This window comes from Cervus canadensis, chromosome 6 (assembly GCF_019320065.1).
Source record: "Cervus canadensis isolate Bull #8, Minnesota chromosome 6, ASM1932006v1, whole genome shotgun sequence".
Lineage (NCBI taxonomy): Eukaryota > Metazoa > Chordata > Mammalia > Artiodactyla > Cervidae > Cervus > Cervus canadensis.
In genome coordinates this window covers 6230913-6255514 of record NC_057391.1, presented here as the reverse complement: position 1 = coordinate 6255514, position 24602 = coordinate 6230913, and the positions used below count along the sequence as shown (strand labels likewise).

Genomic DNA, 24602 nt, shown 5'->3' with positions numbered 1-24602 from the left:
ACTAACTGAAGGTTTCCTCTGTTTCTGATATGCAGCACAGCTATCCTCCTTATCCCCTCCCACCCTTCCACTGCATTTACTTTTTTCTCTTTTTCCAAAATATCCCCTTTTGAGAAAGAGAAAAAATGCTTCCAAGGCTTCAAAAATTCCCAACTTTCCCCCCCAAGAATATGACTTACAAATGGATTTGAATTATGTACCTGTTTTGCTGGGTTTCCCAGGTGGTGCAGTGGTAAAGAATCTGCCTGTCAATGCAGGAGACATGAGATGCGGGTTCGATCCCTAGGTCAGGAAGATGCCCTGGAGAAGAAAATGGCAACCCACTCCAGTATTCTTGCCTGGAAAATTTCATGGACAGTGGAGGCTGGCAGGCCACAGTCCATGGGGTCACAGAGTTGGATACGCCTGGGTGACTGAGCACACACATACATCTGTTTACTACCTGAAATATCAAGTATTACACTCATCTTACTCACAAAATAGTCTGGGTTCTTATTCCATAAAAAAGCACCACCAACAACAAAACAAAACAAACTATCGATAATCCACAGAAAGAAGCAAAGAGAAGGGCTTTGCCTCTGAAATTCACCAGTATTTACTTCATACATCTTTTAACATGTCTGATTGAGGCAAAAGTAAGTATTATCACATGTTGTTTATTGATTCCCTTGAATTCTTGCTGGTTTTTGATCATTTTCTCAGATCATGATACATGAAGTACGGTTCTACTGTGAAATGCTTGCTACAATGGTATATACATGACAGCCATGCTTCTCGTATGTGAAAAACTGAAACATTTTTAGTATTTTAGTTATTTCTAACAAAGATGAACTATTGTGATGTCCCTAAGGTCAAATCTTTATCATATACTTTATATTTGATTCCAGAAAATTACTATAACTTCATTTTTTACTTCTTTAGTTAATGCTGCGTGGCTTATAGGCTCCTAGTTCAAACCTGCACCCACTGCAGTGGAATTGCAGAGTCTTAACTACTGGACTGCTAGGGAAGCCCCTACATGATTTTTTAAAAATACATCTATTCTTACATTTTCTCCATCTAGTTTTTAAAAGTGCAAAAATTTCGCTGGATTGGGCAAAGAGAAATGAACCTGTAATATATTAAGATGCACTTTGATATTTAAGGTGTGTCTGCCATTTGGCCATTATCTTGGAATGAATTATAATGGCTAACCTTCTGCCTGAAATTGGAGAAGGAAATACAAACATGTTTTAAACTTTTCACCTGAGACAGGAAAGGAAATAGAAACTAGTTCAGGTTTGGTTATGAAATAAAATTAAGGAATGTGGTTATATTAACCCTCGGTATACCACAAAGGGCTATTGGATTCAATTTTAGTTTTTGAGTTTTTTTCTTTGAGCAACTTTATTATAGGAATTGACATTTAAAATCTTATTCCTTCTTAGGAATCTTCCAAGGAACAAAACAGATTTACATTTTAAAAAATAATTTCTTTGTCTGCACAGGGTCTTAGTAGCAGCATGCAGGCTCTAGTTCCCTGACTGGGGATCAAACCCAGGCCCCCTGCATTGGGAGCGCAGTCTTAGCCACTGGACCACCAGGGAAGTCTCAAACTTACTTTTTAAAATCAGAATTAATTATTGTGATTCTTATTTAGAATCAGATAATATTCTGATTCTTATAATATTCTGATTCTTATTTTACAATTTCTATATGGATCTATCTGAATCTTTCACAACTTGAAGATACATTATGGTGATCTCTATAAATTGAAGACATTTTATGGTATTTTATTTTTCCTATATTTTGTTATTTTATCATTCTATGAATTATTTAATCATTGCTAATCAATTATTTTAAAAATTGGGATGGAATCATCTAGAAAGGTGCTCTAGTAGTGAAATAAATTACCACTATTACATCATTCCTCAGTTTTCTTACTGTGTTGCCCATAGTATTAAGTCTTCTCATATACTTACTTTCAAAGACTTAATACTAAAATATAGATCCCAGATTTCATATGCATCTTTAATAGTAGCTTCTAGCATATCATTACTTCTGGCTTTTATCTTGCACTTGTATCATCCAAATGCAATGACATTACATATATTAACATACATAATCTAGTTTTAAAAAAAGTTTTAAAAAAAGCAACCATTCTCTTTCCTTCATAATTGTCAAATATCTTCATTTTTATGTTTATAAATACCAGTTAGAATGAAGGCCAATAAATTTTTAATTTCTTCATCATCATTTCCTGTTTCCTTTGTATATATATCTGCATTAAGCATTTGTACACTTACAAAGTATATTAAGTAACTTTTAGTGCACAAACATCATAAAGGATGAAAGAACACTGTCATACATCCTGTTAGCAAAATGGGATGTTCCAAATTCTTGCAAAATACCCTATGATGAAGTCCTCCATGTTGAACAACAAACTGGGTGGGAATGCCACATTTGTTTTTTATTCTTAAAAGTGCATTGTTCACTCTTCCATTTTATTTTGAAAATGGATAGTTCCAGGACCACACATAAAAGTCAATGAGCAAATAGCTACTTTCAAAGGACATGACCTATTTCAGGAAAATATGAAATAAAAACTTGAGTTTACTATGTGTTATTATAATTTCTAGTAAGGTTGTTGTTCTCTATTTTTTTTTTTCTTTATTAGTTGGAGGCTAATTACTTCACAACATTTCAGTGGGTTTTGTCATACATTGATATGAATCAGCCATAGATTTACACGCATTCCCCATCCCGATCCCCCCTCCCACCTCCCTCTCCACCCGATTCCTCTGGGTCTTCCCAGTGCACCAGGCCCGAGCACTTGTCTCATGCATCCCACCTGGGCTGGTGATCTGTTTCACCATAGATAGTATACATGCTGTTCTTTTGAAATATCCCACCCTCACATTCCCCCACAGAGTTCAAAAGTCTGTTCTGTATTTCTGTGTCTCTTTTTCTGTTTTGCATATAGGGTTATCGTTACCATCTTTCTTAATTCCATATATATGTGTTAGTATGCTGTAATGTTCTTTATCTTTCTGGCTTACTTCACTCTGTATAATGGGCTCCAGTTTCATCCATCTCATTAGGACTGATTCAAATGAATTCTTTTTAACAGCTGAGTAATATTCCATGGTGTATATGTACCACAGCTTCCTTATCCATTCATCTGCTGATGGGTATCTAGGTTGCTTCCATGTCCTGGCTATTATAAACAGTGCTGCTATGAACACTGGGGTACACGTGTCTCTTTCAGATCTGGTTTCCTCAGTGTGTATGCCCAGAAGTGGGATTGCTGGGTCATATGGCAGTTCTATTTCCAGTTTTTTAAGGAATCTCCACACTGTTTTCCATAGTGGCTGTACTAGTTTGCATTCCCCACCAACAGTGTAAGAGGGTTCCCTTTTCTCCACACCCTCTCCAGCATTTATTGCTTGTAGACTTTTGGATAGCAGCCATCCTGACTGGCGTGTAATGGTACCTCATTGTGGTTTTGATTTGCATTTCTCTAATAATGAGTGATGTTGAGCATCTTTTCATGTGTTTGTTAGCCATCTGTATGTCTTCTTTGGAGAAATGTCTGTTTAGTTCTTTGGCCCATTTTTTGATTGGGTCATTTATTTTTCTGGAATTGAGCTGCAGGAGCTGCTTGTATATTTTTGAGATTAATCCTTTGTCCGTTTCTTCATTTGCTATTATTTTCTCCCAATCTGAGGGCTGTCTTTTCACCTTGCTTATACTCTATCTCTCTATTGTCACTTCTCAAGATTACTCCTAAATTACTTCAAATATATATATATATATATATAAAATAACATGATGATAAATGCCAATGACTACTTTTCATGTCATAAAAGTTAGATCAATATATAACTCCTTTATCAACATTAGACAAAAGGATGATTGCAACAGGCTCTAGAGATCACTTAAATTATTTATGGGTAAGTAGAACACAGCCTGGCTAGCAAATACACTCCCTTAGTTATCAGTCAGAAAAAAAATTGTAAACTGGCTTTATTATATGTTGTTGCACCCTAAAAACATATGTGGATGAATTTTCTTTTAAGAAAATTGTCAAACTAAAGAAAAACCATGCAACATACCTAGAAAGTAATCTGGCTCTAACAGATGCTTAAATGTTTAATAATATTATTAATAATATTGATCACAGCTATTGTTTGTCTAAATAAAGTTGGCCCTCCGTATCTGAAGTATCCACATCTGGGGATTCAACCAACCAATAGACCCAGGTTGGCTGACTACGCAGATGTGGAATGCAGACAGGGCAGGCCAACTCTGTTATTGTTCAGTTGCTCAGTCAGGTCTGACTCTTTGCAACCCCATGGACTGCAGCACGCCAGGCTTCCCTGTCCTTCACCATCTTCTGGAGCTTGCTCAAACTCATGTCCATCAAGTTCGTGATGCCATCCAATCATCTCATCCTCTGTCATCCCCTTCTCCTCCTGCCTTCAATCTTTCCCAGCATCAGGGTTTTTTCCAATGAGTCAGCTCTTCACATCAGGTGGCCAAAGTATTGGAGCTTCAGCTTCAACAGCAGTCCTTCCAATGAATATCCAGGACTGATTTCCTTTAGGACTGAGTGGTTTGATCTCCTTGCAGTTCAGGGGACTCTCAAGAGTCTTCCCCAACACCACAGTTCAAAAGCATCAATTCTCCGGTGCTCAGCCTTCCTTATGGTCCAACTCTCACATCCATACATGACTACTGGAAAAACCATAGCTTTGACTAGATGGACCTTTGTTGGGAAAGTAATGTCTCTGCTTTTTAACATGCTATCTAAGCTGGTCATAGCTTTTCTTCCAAGGAGTAAGCGTCTTTTAATTTCATGGCTGCAGTCACCATCTGCAGTGATTTTGGAGCCCAAGAAACAAAATCTGTCACTGTTTCCATTGTTTCCCCATCTATTTGCCATGAAGTGATGAGGCTGGATGCCATGAACTTCATTTTTTTTTTCCATTTATTTTTATTAGTTGGAGGCTAACTACTTTACAATATTGTAGTGGTTTTTGTCATACATTGACATGAATCAGCCATGGATTTACATGTATTCCCCATCCTGATCCCCTCTCCCACCTCCCTCTCTACCTGATCCCTCTGGGTCTTCCCAGTGCACCAGGCCCGAGCACTTGTCTCATGCATCCAGCCTGGGCTGCTGATCTGTTTCACCCTAGGTAATATACATGTTTCGATGCTATTCTCTCAAAACATCCCACCCTCGCCTTCTCCCACAGAGTCCAAAAGTCTGTTCTGTACATCTGTGTCTCTTTTTCCGTTTTGCATATAGGGTTATCGTTACCAACTTTCTAAATTTCATATATATGTGTTAGTATACTGTAATGGTCTTTATCTTTCTGGCTTACTTCATTCTGTATAATGGGCTTCAGTTTCATCCATCTCATTAGAACTGATTCAAATGAATTCTTTTTGAACTTCGTTTTTTAAATGTTGTTTTAAGCCAGCTTTTTGACTCTCCTCTTTCACTTTCATCAAGAGGCTCTTAGTTCCTCTTTGCTTTCTGTCATAAGGGTGGTGTCATCTGCATATCTCAGATTATTGATATTTCTCCTGACAATCTTAATTCCAGCTGTGTTTCATCCAGCCTGGCATTTCACGTGATGTACTCTGCCAACTATACCATGTCATTATTATACAAGGGACTTTAGCATACATAGATTTTGGCATCTTCGGGATCCTGGAAACAAATCCAACACCCAAAGGATATAGAGAGACAACTGTATATGTATAAAAAGTACATAGTATAAGCCTATGAGGTTCAAAAATCTGGGTTAGACTACTCACTAGCTAGGATCTTGGGCAACTTATTTATTTGAACTTTAATTTCTTTATATGTAAAATAAGGATAATGTGTATGTTGCAGGGTTTTTGTGAAAAATGAATACTAAATATGATAAACCTAAAACAATGTCTACACTGAGTAGGTCCTTAACAAATGATACTTCTTCCTTACAAAAAACTATGATGGAATTTGGTTCTTTAGTCCCTCATTAATTTTTACTGTGCTTAGTGATTTTTCTCCTGGGCTTTGTTAATTGCAATCCCTACAATTTCCCCTCAATCATCAACCAACTAAACTTATTCCATTTATCCATATATACTGACCACTTACTATGTGACAGGCAATTTTAAAGCTCTACTTGCTCTTTAATAATAATGTAACTGTTAAAACCATAACAACAGTTTTATTACTTATTTTTGTCTGCATTTCTAAATAGTCTTAGCATTAGTGTCTGTATTCTTAGACACACATTTCTGTATGCTAGATAACGGGCCTATGAAAGATGTGGTATGGATCTCATTTTTACAGCACCCTAATTAGGGTCATCATAGAGCAGATTCTTAATAAATACTTTAAATGAAGATGAAGGTAAACTGTATCATCATAACAACATGTGTATTTCATAATGATAATTTTCAGTTTATGTGACTAAGGAGAAAAGGATCTGAAATTACAGTAAAAGTGAAATAATGAAAAGGCTGGGAAGAAAAACAGCAAACACATTGACAAAATAGCTATCATGCAGATTCTACCAATCCTGAAGAATATCACAAAGCTTTACGTAGTATGGCTTTAATATATTACCAAAAGAATTTCTCAATGTAATGAAAAGAGGCTAAAAGTTAAAGACTCAAAAGCTTGGGGAGAAAAACAGAAGGCAAATGTATATATGCAGAGACTAGACAGTAATATTCCTGTTCATCTATTATAGATGTATACTACATACTTTTTTTTCACTTTCAAAAATTTTTTTTTAATTGAAGGATAATTGCTTTACAATGTTGTGCTGGTTTCCACCATACATCAGTATGAATCAGCCATAGGTATACATGTGTTCCTCTGCTATTAACCCTCCAACCCCACCCCACTCCACTAGGTTATCACAGAGCACCAGGTTAAGCTCCCTGCACTAAAGAGCAAATTCCAACTGGCTACCTATTTTACATAAGGTAATATCTATGTTTCAATGCTGCTCTCTCAGTTCATCTCACCCTGTCCTTCCCCCGCTGCGTCCACAAGTCTCTTCTCTATATCTGTGTCTCCACCGCTGCCCTGCAAGCAGGTTCTTTGGTACCATTTTTCTAAATTCCATATATATGTCTTAATATAGGATATTTGTTTTTCTCTTTTGAACTTATTCACTCTGTATAAGAGACTCTAGGATAATCTACTTCACTAGAACTGACTCAAATTCATTCTCTCATTCCTTTTTATGGCTAAGTAATTTTCACTGTATATATGTAACACAACTTCTTTATCCATTTATCTGTCGATGGGCATCTAGGTTGCTTCCATCTCCCAGCTAGTATAAATAGAGCTGCAGTGAATACTGGAGTATATGTGTATTTTAGAATTGTGGCTTTCTCAGGGCATATGCTACAAACACTATTTTTAAGACTAAAGGATTTTTTAGTGTTATAGTGAGACCTATTAAATACCAATTACCAGTGCCTTAAGAGGCTAACACAGAAGTCTCCATAAAACCCAGAGAAGAGATTTTTAAAACTCCTCTCTGGATCCTGTCTGGAGTCACAACTGAACCGGAAGATTTTAAGTCTTAGCACTTACTAGTATGTGTATAGTTAATACCAAAGTCATTAAATTTAAACTTGACCTTCAAAAAATAAATAAATAAATAAATACCAACTACCTCTGATACATTTTCAGTCCTACAAAACCAAACATATAAGCAAAAGACAATGAAATACAATTTTAATTTTATTCAACAGTAAGAAAGAGTATTTCTGCTTGGAACATGCCTGGCATGGCTATCCTCTACACAATAGGAAGCAGGATAAAAGGGTGGCCTACATGTTCTTTGAAATTCTGTTTCTGAAATCAATCTTATTGATGAATGTTAGAACTTTCCATGGGATATGACATATTCCTAAGTAGCTGTATGCAATATATTACCAACAGGTACCTTTCCCTTACTCAAATAAAGTTGTCCTTGGAGAGTTAAATGATAAAATATCAACACATAAGTGAGTCTAAGATATATATGCAAGCCACCTTAAGAATCAAGAGTAACAGGTGAGTCCTAGCAGTATGAGCATAATAATAATATTTGATGTCAATAAAACAAAAGTCTTTCAATCCAAATGGAGTATGGGTAGTTAGAAAGAGAACAGAGAAAAAGTAAGTAAGGTAAATATTGACAATGCCTAGTTAAATATCCATCATATCATCATAACAGGGAAAACCCAAGTAAGTGCTCCTAATCATTTAGAATCATAAATGAGGAAAATAAAAATATGCAACTGGGATATAGTAAAAGGACATCAAGCCTATATTTGAAACCAAGAAATGAAGACCAGTTGCAGGGCCTGGAAAAATGGTGAGATTATTAGGGACTCTTGAGAAAAAGAATCAAAGTAAGTGGGAAAAAGAATCAAACTAAGTAAGTAATTAAGAATAGGTAGGGCATAATCCCTATGCCCATGATCAATTAAAATAGGATGGAAGGCATGTTATGAAGGTTCTATTATAGCTTATTTTTCTCCTAGCTTCTCACTATTTCTCACTTACTCCCTCCTCTGCTTTTCCCATAACTTCTGCCAATGACTGTTACAGTAGAGGAGGAACAGAAGAGGAAAAATAATAGCAGACAATAGCAATGCGCAACACACATAAACAACAGTGATAGAAAGGAAGGGGAGGAATGAAGAGAAAGAAAACAGTACCAGCACAGGCAGGAAGGAGAGAAATTCTGCAGCTGTCTGGCTGTGAGGACCATTCACATACAAAGAATGCACATAAATTCATCAGATTAATTACAAGGCTCCTTTTTTTCTCCAGGTTGTTTTCAACTTACTATTTTTAAATTACTTTCTATTGGAGTGTGGTTGCTCTACGGTGCTGTGTTAGTCTCTGCGGTACAGCAGAGTGAAGCAGCCGTCCTCACACATACATCCTTCACAGGGCCTTAAGTAGAGTTCCCCGGGCTACACCGGAGGTTCTCACTGGTTACCCATTTTACACATAGGATCAGTACTGCGTATGTGTCAATTCCAATTTCCCACTTGCTCTGACCCCCCTACAAGGCTCCATTTATTCAACTAGATTTTATGATCAGCTTTTGTTATTTTTCTCAGTAACTGGAAAATTTGTTTTACCATTTACACTAATTCGTAGACTAGTACACTTGGGTTACTTACACTGGATGTGACTATATCTGTAAAGATCTAAGACTAACAGAAAATTACTAATATGGAAGATATGCATGCCAGATGCTGACTACAGACAGGTAAAACACAACCATTTTTTGGTACCAACTCAAAAGCTTAAGATACGCAGGGGAGCAACGCCATGAATAGTCTTACATTCACTTTACACACGTTTGTACACTACTCCCTTTTTTGAATACAGTCACAAAGATATTACAAAAGAATTCTGTACAAGGTCACAAAAGATGAACACATGCAAGTTTCTTGCAGCCCCTAATATTTCTGAAACTAGTGTTTACATTGTCAGGAATGGATATAGATGCATTCACCACATTTCACATAAATGAGTATCTACTTTGATATACTTAGGAAAATAGCATTTCACAAGTGCATATAACACCACAACAACTGGGATATACATAGCAATAAAAAGAGATTGGTTATACTGATGCCATTTATTAAGTTAGCATTTATTTAATACACACCAAAGTCAAAATGGTTATTAAGGATGAAGTCCTAGGACTCACACTCAGGGACTGTCTGCTTGCTCACTCTGAACTCAGGGAGAACCACCATAATGGCAGAAACTATATGATTCTTTAACAGGCCTGACAGGAACACTAAGCCTAACAGGCTAATATAATTTATTAGTAGTCAAAACAGGAAAAGGGGGAAACAAAAGTATCCAAAAGGGCAAGTAATACAGGTTAAACTGGAAAAGGTTTGCAGAAGAGCTGTTAAATCTTTTAAATTTCTGAACTTCATTTAGGGCACATGCTGAATGTCACACACACCGTTATAAGTTAAAAGGAGATCTATCAGTTTATAATATTTCTAATGTGACAAGACTCATTAAACAATTAACACGATAACTTGATGGAAAGAGATCAGCAAACAAAGACAGTCCTTTTTTTTTTTAATTCCAAACCACCATTGTTTTAACTAAAAAGACCTGGGGCAAGTGGCCTAAGGATTAGAAAATACTTTAGAGAACAGGATTTATCACTGTCAGGTCCTAGAAGTAAAAGGTACCTTCTTTCAACTTACAAAATACTAGGTCAACTCACACGTATATCTTTCTTACCTTGGTTTCTGTTATAAACTCCTTGAATGGAGACCTACACAATCCCCTTCCTTTTTAAAAAAATCTATAACTATTTTAAAATTATTCATAGTAGTCAGCATAATATCTTACATAGCGGATGCTTGCTGAATTAAACTATTAATTGAAAAGATAAGGTAAAATACATCAATTAATTATATTGACTGCCTTCTAAGCACTATTTTGGGGACTAAAATTTGAAAAAAGTGGATAAAAAAATTTTACACTCATGTTTTTAGTAGAAGAAAAAATAACATATACAGTCTAATACAGTCATTTAATCATTGATCATGTTATTCCTTTTAAAAGAATATTTGTGATTTGGCAATTAGATTTTCATATACGTTACATAATTCTTTCCCCTCAGAATGCCCCCTTTCCCACCCCTACAGTTATAAACAGATTATAATGCAAATTATATATACTAGACAGGCCTATTGTTTCTAGGTGGCCTCCAACTCCCAACAAACCTCAGAAGGGGCAGACATATTCCATACTTTTGGGAAGAGCTAATTACAGCGCTGGCTGGCTAACTACCTGTCTAAGAATTTAAACTTACAGACATTGAGTGAAAGCGAAAGCCGCTCAGTCTTGTCCAACTCTTTGGGACCCCATGCACTATACAGTCCATGGAATTCTCCAGGCCAGAATACTGGAATGGGTAGCCTTTCCCTTCTCCAGGGGATCTTCCCAACCCAGGGATCAAACTCAGATCTCCCACATTGTGGGCAGATTCTTTACCAGCTGAGTCACAAGGGAAGCCCAAGAATACTGGAGTGGGTAGCCTATCCCTTTTCCAGGGGATCTTCCCGACCCAGGAATCAAACCGGGGTCTCCTGCATTGCAGGTGGATTCTTTATTGACATTGAGAGGGCGCGGAAACTGACAGGTAATTAAAACAAGTTGGACAACATGCAAGATGAGATATGAAGAGACAAATAAACTGAGATTGAGAAGACAAGAACACAGAGATGAAAGATACCATGAGGCCCCACAGATGAACAGAAAAACACCAAGACCTCGTTTTCCAAGGATTGAAATATGTACACAAGGCCCAGCTGAGGATTCAGAGATCTCTACAATAACATCTCTTATTTGAGCTACCCAAAATACATTTCTGATCCCTTCAGTTGAAGAGCCTTGGTAAAATCATGTAATTTACTCAGTATAGTACTGAAAGTGAAGAGCAGAACAGGTTTATGGTGACAGAATTGTGTGGTTTACCCTCATGATCACATGGCTGACTAGGACCTGTGACTCACTGACACTGCCCAGCAGCACAAGAGAGTGTCATGTTGCATGCTGCTAGCCTGGGAAAAGATAAAAAACAAAGGCGAAAAATCCTAAGTTCAGTCATTCTAAGTAGGGGACTGTATGTATGTTTTTAGATTCTAAAAATGACAAACAGTGCTCCTAGAGAGGAAAAAAGAAGGGGAAATGCTTAAAAAAGCAAGTACAGACCTCCCTCAGTATCCGCAAGGGATTGGTACAGGACTCCTTGCAGACACCAAAATCCATGAGTATTCAGGCCCTTTATGTTAAATTGTAGAGTATCTGCATATAACCTATGCACAGCCTCCCATATACTTTAAATAATCTCTAGGCTACTTATAACACCCAATATGATATACAAATAGTTCATGTAAATGATATATAAATATCATGTAAATGATATATAAATAGCTGCTGGTGGGCAGCAAATTCAACCTTTGCTTTTTGGAACTTTCTGGCATTTTTTTCCTAAATATTTGTGATCTAAGGTTGGTTGACTCCAAGAATGTGGAATTGATAGACAGGGAAGGCCGATTGCACCATATCTCACTGCTTCAAGAACTCACCTTTTTTCTAATATTTTAACTTTTCAAAACTTGGGATGTTTCATATAATCCTTGTCAGTGAGACAGCAGTTATGACATAACTGTCATTACCTGTGCATCAAAATGTGAATAGGGGTCAGCAGCGTGGGGAAAATAACTCTGAAGACATGATGGGGCATTCTTAAGAAATGCTGTAATCAATTCTCTTTATGTTAAAGAGGGAAATGTATGGAAAAACAAGGACATTAACAACTCTAAGTTGAAAATTAACTTAGAACACTGTATGTAGAGATTAATCTTTAATTTATATTGTTTATAATTAAACGATTTCTTCTATTACAAAAGTGATACATATGGACACACGTACTCACGTGACACACTTTTTTTATACCAAAGGGTACAAACAGGAAATTCAAGTGGTCCATAATTTCATTACCCAGATTATCATTCAACACATTAAAAAGCGGAAAAAAATATCAGTTGCATTGCTTACATGCTGTATTTTGTTCATTTGTACTTCAGTTTTTAGACTGTTGCTACTCATATATCACTACCTCTACTTCATGGATTAGTAACTCTTAAGCTTTAAAAATCAGGTTTTATATGTAAATCCCCAGTTTTTAACTGATTATGTTTCACTTGGCAACAGTATTATAAAGATTACAATGAACAGTTAAATTCCCAGGTTAGCTAAAAAGGACTATTTAACTCAAAATGTATCTTTACCATAATAAACGCTGTGGGAATACAGAACCTATAAGCCCTGTCATGGACTAAACTGTGTTCCCCTCAGATTCATATTCTGAGGACCTAACTCTCAATGTGACTGTATTTGGAGTCAGGGCCTATTAGAAGATAATTTTGTTTGTTGTTGTTTAGTCACACAAACAATTAGGTTTGTTGTTGTTTAGTCACTAAGTTATGCCTGACTTTTCTGCAACCCCATGGACTGTAGCCCACCAGGGTCCTCTGTCCATGGGATCTTCCAGGCAAGAATACTGGAGTGGGTTGCCATTTCCTTCTCCAGGGATCCTCCTGGATCAGGGATGGAACCTGAGTCTCCTGCATTGGCAGGCAGACTCTTTAGTGCTAAGCCATGAGGGAAGCCCTATAATTAAGGTTACATGTGGCCATAAGGATGGGGCCCTAATCCAATACGACTGGTATTCTTAATTAGAAGAGATAACGAGACCAGAGCCAGCTAGCATGTTGTGTTTTGTTATGGCAGGCTAAGTGGACTTATGAAGGCTCTTTATAACACCATGTTTAAATATTAGACAATGACCTCAGTTTCAACTTGGGACATTCTCTCCTACTATAATTCCAGCGTCAAGAAGAAACATTCCCTTCCAAACCCCTACCTGGTGATTAGTAAAACTGCAAAATTCTCATTTCCAAAATTGCTGGGTTTTTGGTTTCTGTGTCATCGCAATGGGAGAGGGAGGCAGGGATGAAGGCTTTGGGATTGGGATTTTGTTTAGAGAAAAAGGTGGGAGAATGAAGCAAGGTGAAGATAGGGAGAAAGAAGAGGAATTGAAGAATTCTAGTGGGATGAGAGGGCTTCTCAGGTGGGTCAGTGCTAAAGAATCACCTACCAATGCAGGAGAAGCCAGAGATGCTGGTTTGAACAACTATTCTCTTTAATGCTGTATGACCTTTGGACAGTTATTTACCATCTCTGGGTTTACTGTCTTCATGTGAAGACATACTAGAAATAGAAAATAATTATATTAGAAATAGAAATAATAATTATTTCTACATTAGAAATAGAAATAATTATATTAGAAAGAGAAATAATACATTATTTCTATATTAGAAAGAGAAATAATATAGTGTTTCTATATTAGAAACAATAATGGAAATAGAACAGCATTAATAAATTCTACATTAGGGTTAAGTAAGACAGCATAGATGTACGGGCTGTGTAAGTGAAAAGATATTCAAAACCATTAACTGAATTAAGAGCACAGTTGCTCCGATATACTCATCTACAGAATATATTATTTACACAATTCTTCCCACTTTTAGGGGTCTCCTGAATCAAAGAAAATGGTATGACCTTTAAAATCAGATCTGTTTTCAAATCCTAACTCCAATACTTAGTAGCTATTTGGCACTGGTTAAGTTACTTGGCAGCACTGAGCTTCAGTTTCATTATCCTTAAGATGAAGCCAACAATGCTCACATTATGTGGTTTGTAAGGAGTAAGTTAGATCAGGTATGTAAAGTATCTGACCAAGGCTAAGAACTAATATTGTAAAGATGTCATTTGCTTCACAAATTTAGTGCATTCTTAATCCAAATTCCAATAGAGTGTTTCATGTAATTTGACAAAATGTTCTAAAATTCACCTGGAAGAGAAGATATACAAAAACATCCAAATGAGAAAGAACATTAGGCATTTTGTTATTATATATATGAAAATAGGATAAAGTTAAATAATTAAAACAGTATGGTATTAGCACAGCTATAGACAACTAGATCAATAAGAATGAATGAAGTCCAGAAATAGACCTAGATACAATATATGGAGATTTTGCATATCATGTAAATATAAGGGTAATAAAAACTATTAAATAAAACAGTGGACCAACAGGTAAATTCAAGTTTAAAAGTAAAAAAAAAAACCTACTCTAAGAGACAATATAGAATATTGATAAGGTTGAGGACGGTTCTAAGTAAGAGAGAAAACTCAGAAGCTATTATTCCCACAACAGAATAAAGAGAAGGCTTGTGTATTTTAGTCTTGTATTGCAGTTTCTCACCATTAACAGAAGAGAATCCCAACCTCTAAAGTGGTATTCTGCTCAGCGTACAAAAATCCTTCTGTACTTAGAAGCATTTAAAAAATAGTCTTGTAAGTACAGAGACACACACAACAAAGTTTTTTAAAAAGGCAATTTCTCTCATTAATTCTAAATACAATTAAACAATTCCCTACTGATTAAGTGTGCAACTTAGTGATGTAAGCGTTGGTGCTTACAACCACACAACTTAGAAATTCATAAAATACAACAGAAAGTTCAATTTAAAAATAAATATATATGGTGCTCTCATGATTCTATTGATAAATTGCATTATGAAGTGGATTTTTCCACATTTCATAATCATTTCCTTGAGGCTTATGACATTTTAAAACCTAGAGTTAAAACAATCAGTGATAGGAAGTCAACTATATTAGGTAATTGAAAAACAAAGCAAAATTTGCTACAACATTTGACACTAAAGGTGAAGTGAAAGTCGCTCAGTGGTGTACAACTCTGTAACCCAGGAATTCTCCAGGCCAGAATACTGGAGTGGGTAGCCTTTCCCTTCTCCAATGGATCTTCCCAACCCAGGGATAGAAGCCAGGTCTCCCACACTGCAGGCAGATTCTTCAACAGCTGAGCCGCCAGGGAAGCCCAAGAACCCTGGAGTGGGTAGCCTATCCATTCTGCAGGGTATCTTCCCTACCCAGGAATCGAACTGGGGTCTCCTGCATTGCAGGTGGATTCTTTACCAGCTGAGCTACCGGCGATATAATTTAGTAATTCAGTAAAGAGGAAAAATGTGCTAAGTGAATTTTTTCTATTTTTCTGTTTTGAATGACAAAACTGGGATTACCTCTTAATTAACATGTTGAAAAAGTATTTTCTAAAGCTTATCTCAAGGTTTTATTCATCTGAATGGCTTTCAATTATGCATTTTCACTTGATTTCACAACAGAAAAATAATTTGTAACTGATTTACAAGATTCAGCATTTCGCGTCAATCTAGGAAAACAAATCTTTCTATCATTCCGTTTTTTCCTGAAGATTCCAGTTAAGTTGACCTCTATGGCGACTAGAGAGCCTTCTGGCCACTGTGCCTTTTCCCAGATTCAAAATTTGACTTCTATCCTCCTGTCACCTGAAATGAGCAGGTATTCTTTCTAAGGTCTAATAAGGAATTGTACTGTTGGCAATTACTAGGAAGTTGACAAGATGGAAAAGAAGCAAAGATGAAAGAATTGATGCTACAAAGTTAACGATCTCCCCATAAAAATTATCTTAATAACATATGCTAAAAAGCAAAACGAAATCTGTTAGATCTTCTGTCGGTCTTTCCACCAATTCAATTCTAGTCTTCAGGCAAAGCCAGCCTCCTACTGTCTAACCCGTTATTACTCAATAAGATTATTGCACTTTGATCTCTGTCATGCAAGGAAGTGGCCACGAAGCATGTGGAATCCTAGCTCCCCGACCAAGAATCGAAACTGCACCCCAGCGTTGGAAGGCGAAGTCCCAACCACTGGACAATTAGGGAAGTCTCATCTCATCTCTCTCACCTCACATTCTTATTTTCCTTTAAAAACTCTTCAATGTCACTTATTCTCCGACATCTCCAAAATTACTTTCCACAATTAAAAACTCTGTAAATCTAACAAAGAAAAGTTCTTGCTCTGGTGAGAAGGGCCTAAAAATTCTCCCTTCTAGACTGGGAAACCTCATGTGAAGTCTAACTTCTAAAGAGCGAGACGGAAGATCTTCGAAATTTGCAGAGGTGGTGGAAAGAAATGCCCTTGTCATTAGAGAGGTCGCAATCCCCCGGCCCGTGGTAAAGACAGAAAAGCCGGGTATACTTCCGCCCAGGCAAGCGGCAAGATGCTATCCGGCTTTTGGGAAAACGGCCATGGAGGGCAGGCCCGGGCATCTTCCGCAGCTATCTCACGTCCCGGTCCACCGGTCCGGGGGGTTCGTCATAAACACGCCAGGCACAGATAGGAGCGTGGCACAGGGGACGGGTCACGCAACTCTCAAACGAAGCCCACCCTCCCTTTGACGGTCCCCAAGGCGACCAGCCTTCCCGGCGCGCATCACTCACCAGTTGCCTCGGGACCACGACTACAACTCCCAGGAGGCTGCGCGGCGCACGGAGCAGCGTCCTTCCCAGAATGCAGCACAGCGGTGTCCCCCTCCCGCCTTCTCCTTTCTCCGCTCCTCCTACTTTCCTACCCGGCGTCACCTGGGAGGGCCGGAGGTAGGTTGCGGGAGGGAACTCCGAGCCTCGGCGTGACGCGTCAGACGTTGGGAGGGGGACGGGGCGGGGAGCAGGGGGAGAATGGGAGGACGAAAGGGAGGGAAGAGGGGAGGGGAGGGTAAATAGTGGGCTAGGCAGGAAGATGGCGGCTTAGCGGAGGTGTGAGTGGACCTGGGTCTCTGCAGCTGGGTTTTCCCTCTTCCCGTCTTCCTCCTCTTTTCCTCTCCCCCGAGGTTGGCATTGAGGGGGCCGAATTCGGGCGGCGGCGCCAGGCGCAGCGCAGGGGTCACGGCGACGGCGACGGCTGACGGCTGGAAGGGCAGGCTTCCTTCGCCCCTCGACCTCCTTCCCCGGCCCGCTCGGTGTCAGGCGCGGCGGCGGCGGCGGCGGCGGCGCGGCGGGCGGACTCCAGCCCTCCTCCCGCTCCCTCCTGCACCGGAGCGGGCACTCCTTCCTTCGCCATCCCCCGACCCTTCACCCCGGGGACTGGGCGCCTCCACCGGCGCAGCTCAGGGAGCGGGGGCAGGTCTCCTGCTCGGCTGTCGCGCCTCCATGTCGGATAACCAGAGCTGGAACTCGTCGGGCTCGGAGGAGGATCCGGAGACGGAGTCCGGGCCGCCGGTGGAGCGCTGCGGAGTCCTCAGCAAGGTGAGCAGCCCGCGAGGCTGAGGGGCCCCCGGCCCGGACTCACCTGCCGCGAGGCGAGCGGCTGAGGGCACGGGGTGGGGCTGGCAGCGAGAACACGGACTGTCTCGGGGCGGGGGCTGCGGAATGGGCCCGGGGTGTGGGGCCGAGTCCTGTCGCAGAAGTGCCCGGGCCGGGGCCGCTGTGGGGGTGGGGCAGAGGGGGACGGTCTTCGCCTGCCCTGGGGCTCGGCGGCCTAGGACCGGGGGAAGCGCGTCCCAACCCGGGGATCCATCCAGTTTGGGAATGGGATGCGCACCGCGACTCGGGACCTCGGGGGGCAGCCGTCCTGGGTATAGGAATTCGGGATGAGCAACAGCAGTATCCGAAGGAACGAGTACGGTAAAGCTGCAGATCAGACCTCTCCGAAGAGGTTCGTCCAGAGATGCCGAGCAGAGCAGGGGTGGGGGATTTTTGTAGACGCAGCTTTTGAGAAAGAAGCCGGAGCAACTCTGGTGCTGAAATCTGAGGTGGGAAACTATGCCAGGCTAGATGTAGTGAGAGGTCATTTGAGGAGCACTTTTTGTACTTGCTTTTCACCCTTTCCCCCAGTTCAGAGAAGAGCTATTGAATCGGCAGGTGATAGGTACAAGAAATATTCGTAGTAACTTGAAACATGTCAGAATGGAAACCGACATTTATTTAGTCCAAGAAGAGTGTTATTTAGTGAAGTATTCTTGCAGACAGGGGGCAGAGTTAGGAAAAGACATTTTACTTTTCCTGTATTTTTTTAAAAACATTTTTCCAAAATTTTTACGAAGCAGATAGTCACGTGTAGAATTTGAAAGCTACTTAACCAAAATGGATGAGGCCCCTTTTAAGAGGGAAGGTGGGTAATCTTTACCGTTGGTAGTACGTGGTTTGGGGTTTGCTGTTAAGGTTTTGTTTTCTTTCCTTCTTTTCTTTCTTTTTCTTTTAGGTTTTTGCTGTGATAAGATCCACATTGCCTTTTTTACTTCGTTTTCTCTGCCTGTTAAAGTTTTAGAAATGGCTGGAGCTGGCAGTTAACTTGGAGAAGGGGAGCAGGGTCCAGTCTTTCAACAGGCTGGTCATAAGATACTAGATCATGTGCAACCACTGCCTATTAAGAAATCACCATGCTTCCAGTATACCTACTTTGGCTTAACTTTTGGACGTCCTTTGTGTAATCGTTTCATATTAGGCTTTTATATTGTCTTAAGAAGGCTGAGAAAGGACCTACGAGAGGCATGAGTATGTCAAAACTAAGGCTTGCACGTGTTAACTGTTGTGTATGGAAAAATAACAGTGTGTGTGGATACTGTGATCATTATTGGAATTTCAGTGAAAAGTTTTCAGTAAGGTGAAACTCCCCAGGGTTTCTTTAGATTAAATGTATGTTGTAATTTAGGTATCTAGATTGTAGTGGGTGTACATTTTCCTTTGGAACTGTTATGAATCTTTTTTGCTTCTCAGTGATTCCGATAATTTCATCAAATTAGTGTTGTGGTGTGTTAAGTATTTTACAAAAACAAGCTGTACTTTTGAACTATTGATTATCCCCTTTTGTGGGGTAGGAGGATTGTAGTGAGGGGTGGAGTCACCGGTGCTCTGAGTATGCGCGCTGTGTATGAGTATCTGAGTATCACTTATGCAGAGTGGTGTGGTAAGTATGTACTTTACGACCCAAAAAAAAAAAAAGGAAGACTTACCTCCGTGATATTTAAGTGCGTAGAGAGGTAGTATTTGTAGTATTTGACCACTTCTTTAGTAGGCATGGAGAAGGAAATGGCAACCCACTCCAGTATTCTTGCCTGGAAAATCCCATGGACTGAGGATCCTGGTAGGTTACAGTCCATGGGGTCGCAAAAAGTCAGACACAACTGAGCGACTTCACTTCACTTCACTTTAGCAGGCAAGTAACCTACATGTTGCTATGTACCAGGAATCAACAGGGATGTAGGTTTTGGTATTCTTGGAAAAAGCTAAGAAGGAAATTTCCCTGAAATTTAGCCATTTATGGATACATATGTTTTCTTGGAAGCTTTTTCATCAAGAATGTTTTATATTGAATGTATGTTTTTAAGTTTCAAGTACATATATATTTTGAATCTTTGTATTCACTTGGTAATTTTAAACAAGGGTTAGAACTCAGTGTCTGTTCTTTTCCTTCTGTTTAGTAATGTAGTTAAATCCTAATGCTAACTTGTTTTGTTCCCCCACAAATGGAGTGAGTTTGGCATGGTGGTGGTAGAGTAAACCTGTATTAGAAACACAGCAGCCCAGAGTTTTTTTTAATATGAACATATTTTCTACAGGCTTGTTTCTTAGACACGTAGTTCCAAAAATACTGGGTTGACAATAATTCTAGGTGGTTATAACAAATGTCAAGATGGGTTATGGATGGGAAAAGATTCAGGCCTTAGATGGACTTGAGAGCAACTAAGCCTGGGTAAATCTCACTCAATTTCTTCTGAATTCTCTCCAACTTTATTACCTTATCTTTACTAATGTTTTCTTCACACACCGAACTATTGGCTGAAATTCTGTCCATCTCTGGAGTCCATCTCAACTGTTCTTTCTATGAAGACTTTTATTTTGCCAGCCATCCCAGCACTCCTTTCCTCAAGGGTATTATCTCCTATGAATATAGTGCTGTATTCATTCCTATAGCATTTTACTTGTGACTTGCTTCTGATCCTTATTATAAATGTGTTTTTTTTTTTCCTCCTGAATTTATGCTTGCTGGACTGTTGGAAGCAGGATTATTTAATTCTCCTGCAGTGCCTACATATCGCTTTGTCTCTGTTGAATGGGGAAGAGTGAGGAAACGTTATGAGGGTAGGAGAAAAGGCAAAAGTCCGCCTTCTAGTTGTGAATAGGAGTTAACACTTTCTGGGTAAAGGGCCTGAAGTTTATGTAATTATTGGGTCTTCTATAAGAAAATAATATAAAAATATGGGCACAAAATTGTTAGTGTCTTGTCTGTCACTTTGAAAGGGGTTCTTGTGAGGTTCCCTGATGGCTCAGCCAGTAGAGAATCTGCCTGTAATGCAGGAGACCTGGGTTCAATTCCTGGGTCAGGAAGATACCCTGGAGAAGGAGATGGCAACCCAGTTCAGTATTCTTGCTTGGGAAATCCCTTGCATAGAGCTTCATTAGCTGTGCATAATTCTGCTTCCAACTGAGAAAATACTGTGTGCTTGGCAGTGTTCTCAGTCTGTTCTTGCTTAATCTTAAAAAACTTTAAGAGGTAAAATGTGACAAACAAACAGAAGATAAGTAACATGACCACAGTCACACAGTTACTAGTTTTCTGAGAGGCAGTAATTGGACAAAAGGTAGGGTTAAGGTATACCAGTCTAAACAGTTTCTATTATAGGCAATCAGTTGTTCATGAAAGTTTTGTAACTGGACACTAAATGAGGTTAATATGTAAGATAAGTAAGCAAAATATGCCTAATAAGACTATGTAAGTTATGAAATTAAAAGCAGAAGATATCAGAAGTAAGGTTATTAAGCTTTCTCAGGAACCTAGAAAGTATTATTTGGTCAGTCGTGTCTGACTCTTTGCGACCCCATGGCCTGTAGCTTGCCAGGCTCCTCCGACCATGGAACTCTCCAGGCAAGAATACTGGGGTGGATAGCCGTTCCCTTCTCCAGGGGATCTTCCTGACCTAGGGATTGAACCCAGACACTTTACCGGCTGAGCCACCAGGGAAGCCCGTGATAATGTGATTGGATTACTTGAAAAAAGGTAAGAGTCAGATTTAGGGGTTTAATAGGAAGGAAAGATGAAGTTAAATAGTTTGTCAGAACTTTTCACACAGCTAGGAGAGTACTTGAGCCTCTCTGATGTTGTATCCACTGCTCTGTCCATGCAGTACCGGAATCCTGAGCTGGCTTTGAGTCTGAATGACTGGAAGTAGCAGTATAGCCAAAGAAATAGGAACATAGTGGGGTAGTGCACTTTATGGTAGAGGTAAATTTATTTTTGTGTATATTTGTCATTATTTTAAGTCGCTGTCTTAAGTGATGGTAAATCTCAGGGAGATTATCCTGCGTGGATAAGTTCTCAGGGAGGGCTTGTAATGGTGACGTTTAGAAGATGTTAAGAGCCAAACAATCTCAAACCTGTTGAATTAGGAAACAGTAAAGAAAAGATTTCTCTGAGCCAATGCAGTATATTTTTAACGATCCATTTAGAGTTAGTTTTTGGCAGATAGTTTTTGAATTGTCTACTTAAAACCCCAGGGCATAAAAATATACAATATCAACAATTCCCATAGAGGTTACATTTCTGCCTTTTCAGGTTTATTGATTTTGATCTTCACTGTGCAGCAGCAAAACTTTACCAGCACAAACCATTTGTAGGTACTGGAAAACAGATAAGCCAAGTATGTTTTTGGAAACCAATTTTATGTTTGTATTTTATCCTTGAGTTTGAAAAATAGATCCTCAAAGAGTGCTATGGAGGTAAAAGTAAAGTTGATATAGACTTACTAAAGAGATGATCTGTATTTTTACTTTAATGTAGTCATCATACATTTTCATATAGGAATAACTTAAACAACAAAAATAGAGGTTTGGTCATGATTGGCTTCTGTTTTAGAATGCTTCATGCAGAAGGAGAGTGACAGACTGTGTAGCCAAACTAAAGTTCTTTGCTATTGAATATGTCAAATATGACAGGGCCAGAAACAATTTAAGTCTTGAAGGTGGTGAGTAGGGGAGGATGAAAGCACACCAAAAAAAAGGAGAATTTTTAACTGAAATGTGCTTCAGTTTTTATTCTTCAAATGTTATGTTTTATTTATTATCTGTTTGATCTATAATTTTGAAGAAATTATGGAAAATCGTATATAATCTGGAAAATCTTAGCTTTTTTTTTTTTTTTAACTGCTTATAGTTAAGTTAGAACTTTTCACATTTTGGTCTTAAACTTAGATTGACTGTTGTTTAAGATTGTTTGGATTTCTAAAATACTGACTTAATTTTTTGTTTCTTTTTTTCCTCCAGTGGACAAACTATATTCATGGGTGGCAGGATCGTTGGGTAGTTTTGAAAAATAATACTCTGAGTTACTACAAGTCTGAAGATGAGACAGAGTATGGCTGCCGAGGTTCCATCTGTCTTAGCAAGGCTGTCATCACGGTGAGTTCCTGTCTCCTTCATTCAGCAACTATTGATGGAGCATCAGCTCACACTAGGAGCTGTATTCTTGGACTTATGTCTGTGAAAGAATAGGTTAAGATGCTTGCCCTTGTGAAGCATAGACTAATACTTTTTTCCATAGAATTGTTTTAGAGTATATCACTACATACTATTATTTTATATGTGTGCATGCATGCTCAGTTATGTCCGACTCTTTGTAACCCTGTGGACAGTATCCTGTCAGTTTCCTTTGTCCATGGAATTCTGTGGGTTGCTATTTCCTCCTCCAGTTATTTTATTTAGACATGTAGGATTTATCTAGTTGGTTACAACAAGCCCTTAAACAAGGGCTTCAGAAGAACATGTTAGATGGCTTCATCTCTGATAGGTTGGGATAGTTACTTAGTTATTGAAAAAGTTAAAGGAGGAAAGTAAAAAGATACATATTGTAACATTTTGAAATTTTGACTTAAAATGTAATAGACCATAAATCTAAATTCACTTAATCAACTTTCTGATGTAGTGCTAACAGTATCTCTTTGAAGATCACCGTTGAGAGAAGTTTTTGTGTAAAGTAGTACATCCATAATGCATGATTTGCAATTTCTAGTTTTGATTCTCTAAAGTGGAATAAAACCTTAAAGATACTTTTGAAAAACCCTAAACATAGGTTCCTCTTTTTGACTTTTAATGTTTTTCCCTAATATTTTACAGATGTCTCACCTTTATCTAATTTAATACCTTTTAAAAGAATGACTCACCTTTATTGAGTCATTCTACTCAGCTTGCATTCAACTTCATTTACATAGAAATAACTCTTTGCTTTTGTGTCCCATAGACTTACATAATGTTTAAGTTATGTAAGGACTACAGCAAGTAAACTGGCATAAACAGGTTTAGGAACAACCAACTGAATTGTTAGACATGTAACTCAACTAGTAGGTCAGAAGTACCTGAATGTACTAAAAATACCATACTAGTTGAGAGTGGTTACCATTTATGGCATGTTTAATAAAGGTTAAAAACGTGTTATCTAAGGAAGGTTGGGAAAGTTTCCCTAGTAGCTCAGAGTAAAGAATCTACCTGCAGTGCTGGAGATGTGAGTTTGATCGCTGGGTCGGGAAGATCCCCTGGAGAAGGAAAAGGCAACCCACTTCAGTATTCTTGCCTGGGAAATCCCTTGGATAGAGGAGCCTGGTGGCCTACAGTCCACAGGGTCGCAAAAAAGTCAGACACGGACTTAACCAAAACAGTAACAACAAGGCAGAATAGTTAAGTGGAAGTCAGTTAAGGAAGCTGTTGTAGTTAAAATCTAAAAATGAGTATCTTAAAACAGTCTTAGATTTCACTGATACATCCAAAGAGAATTCACTTAATGAGAGAATTTATATTGTTTATAAAAAGCAAATGGTATGCTTTGGATATGTGTTCATATCTAAATGACTTAACATACGTTTATGTTACACATTTAAGGAAAATCATATAGTATTTTTCCATCATTTTTCATACATTCTGCCCTTACGTGTTCACAATTTGAAAACAAATACTTAGTTGAATATTGCGTTGGAAAAATTTATGGAGGAGTTATTTCGAAATGTTCAGAATGAAACTACTACTCTCCATTCTTAAAGACAATTTTACAGAAATAGGTTGAATGTAGAAACTCAGTGTTTGTTTTGACTGGTATGTGGTTC

At 38.6% G+C, this 24602-nt stretch overlaps 2 protein-coding genes and 1 pseudogene across 4 annotated transcripts in view; 2 read left to right on the top strand and 1 right to left on the bottom strand.

Annotated features, from left to right (window-relative positions):
• POLK (DNA polymerase kappa) overlaps window positions 1-17074 on the bottom strand; it is a 76994-nt gene extending 59920 nt beyond the window's left edge. The window contains exon 1 of the mRNA XM_043470691.1: window positions 16957-17074. The gene's annotated coding sequence lies outside the window, so the exon portion shown is untranslated. The remainder of the gene's footprint in view (window positions 1-16956) is intronic.
• LOC122444465 lies at window positions 7469-7566 on the top strand (annotated as a pseudogene).
• The window catches only part of CERT1 (ceramide transporter 1), a 123005-nt gene continuing 115414 nt past the window's right edge, over window positions 17012-24602 (top strand). For 2 of the 3 annotated variants that reach the window (XM_043470692.1, XM_043470693.1), the window contains exons 1-2: window positions 17232-17760; window positions 22774-22908. In XM_043470692.1, the coding sequence (XP_043326627.1) occupies window positions 17665-17760; window positions 22774-22908 (231 nt within the window). In that variant the 5' untranslated portion in view covers window positions 17232-17664. Of the gene's footprint in view, window positions 17113-17231; window positions 17761-22773; window positions 22909-24602 lie in introns of those variants that run through there. The other variant, XM_043470694.1, reaches the window with a different exon arrangement.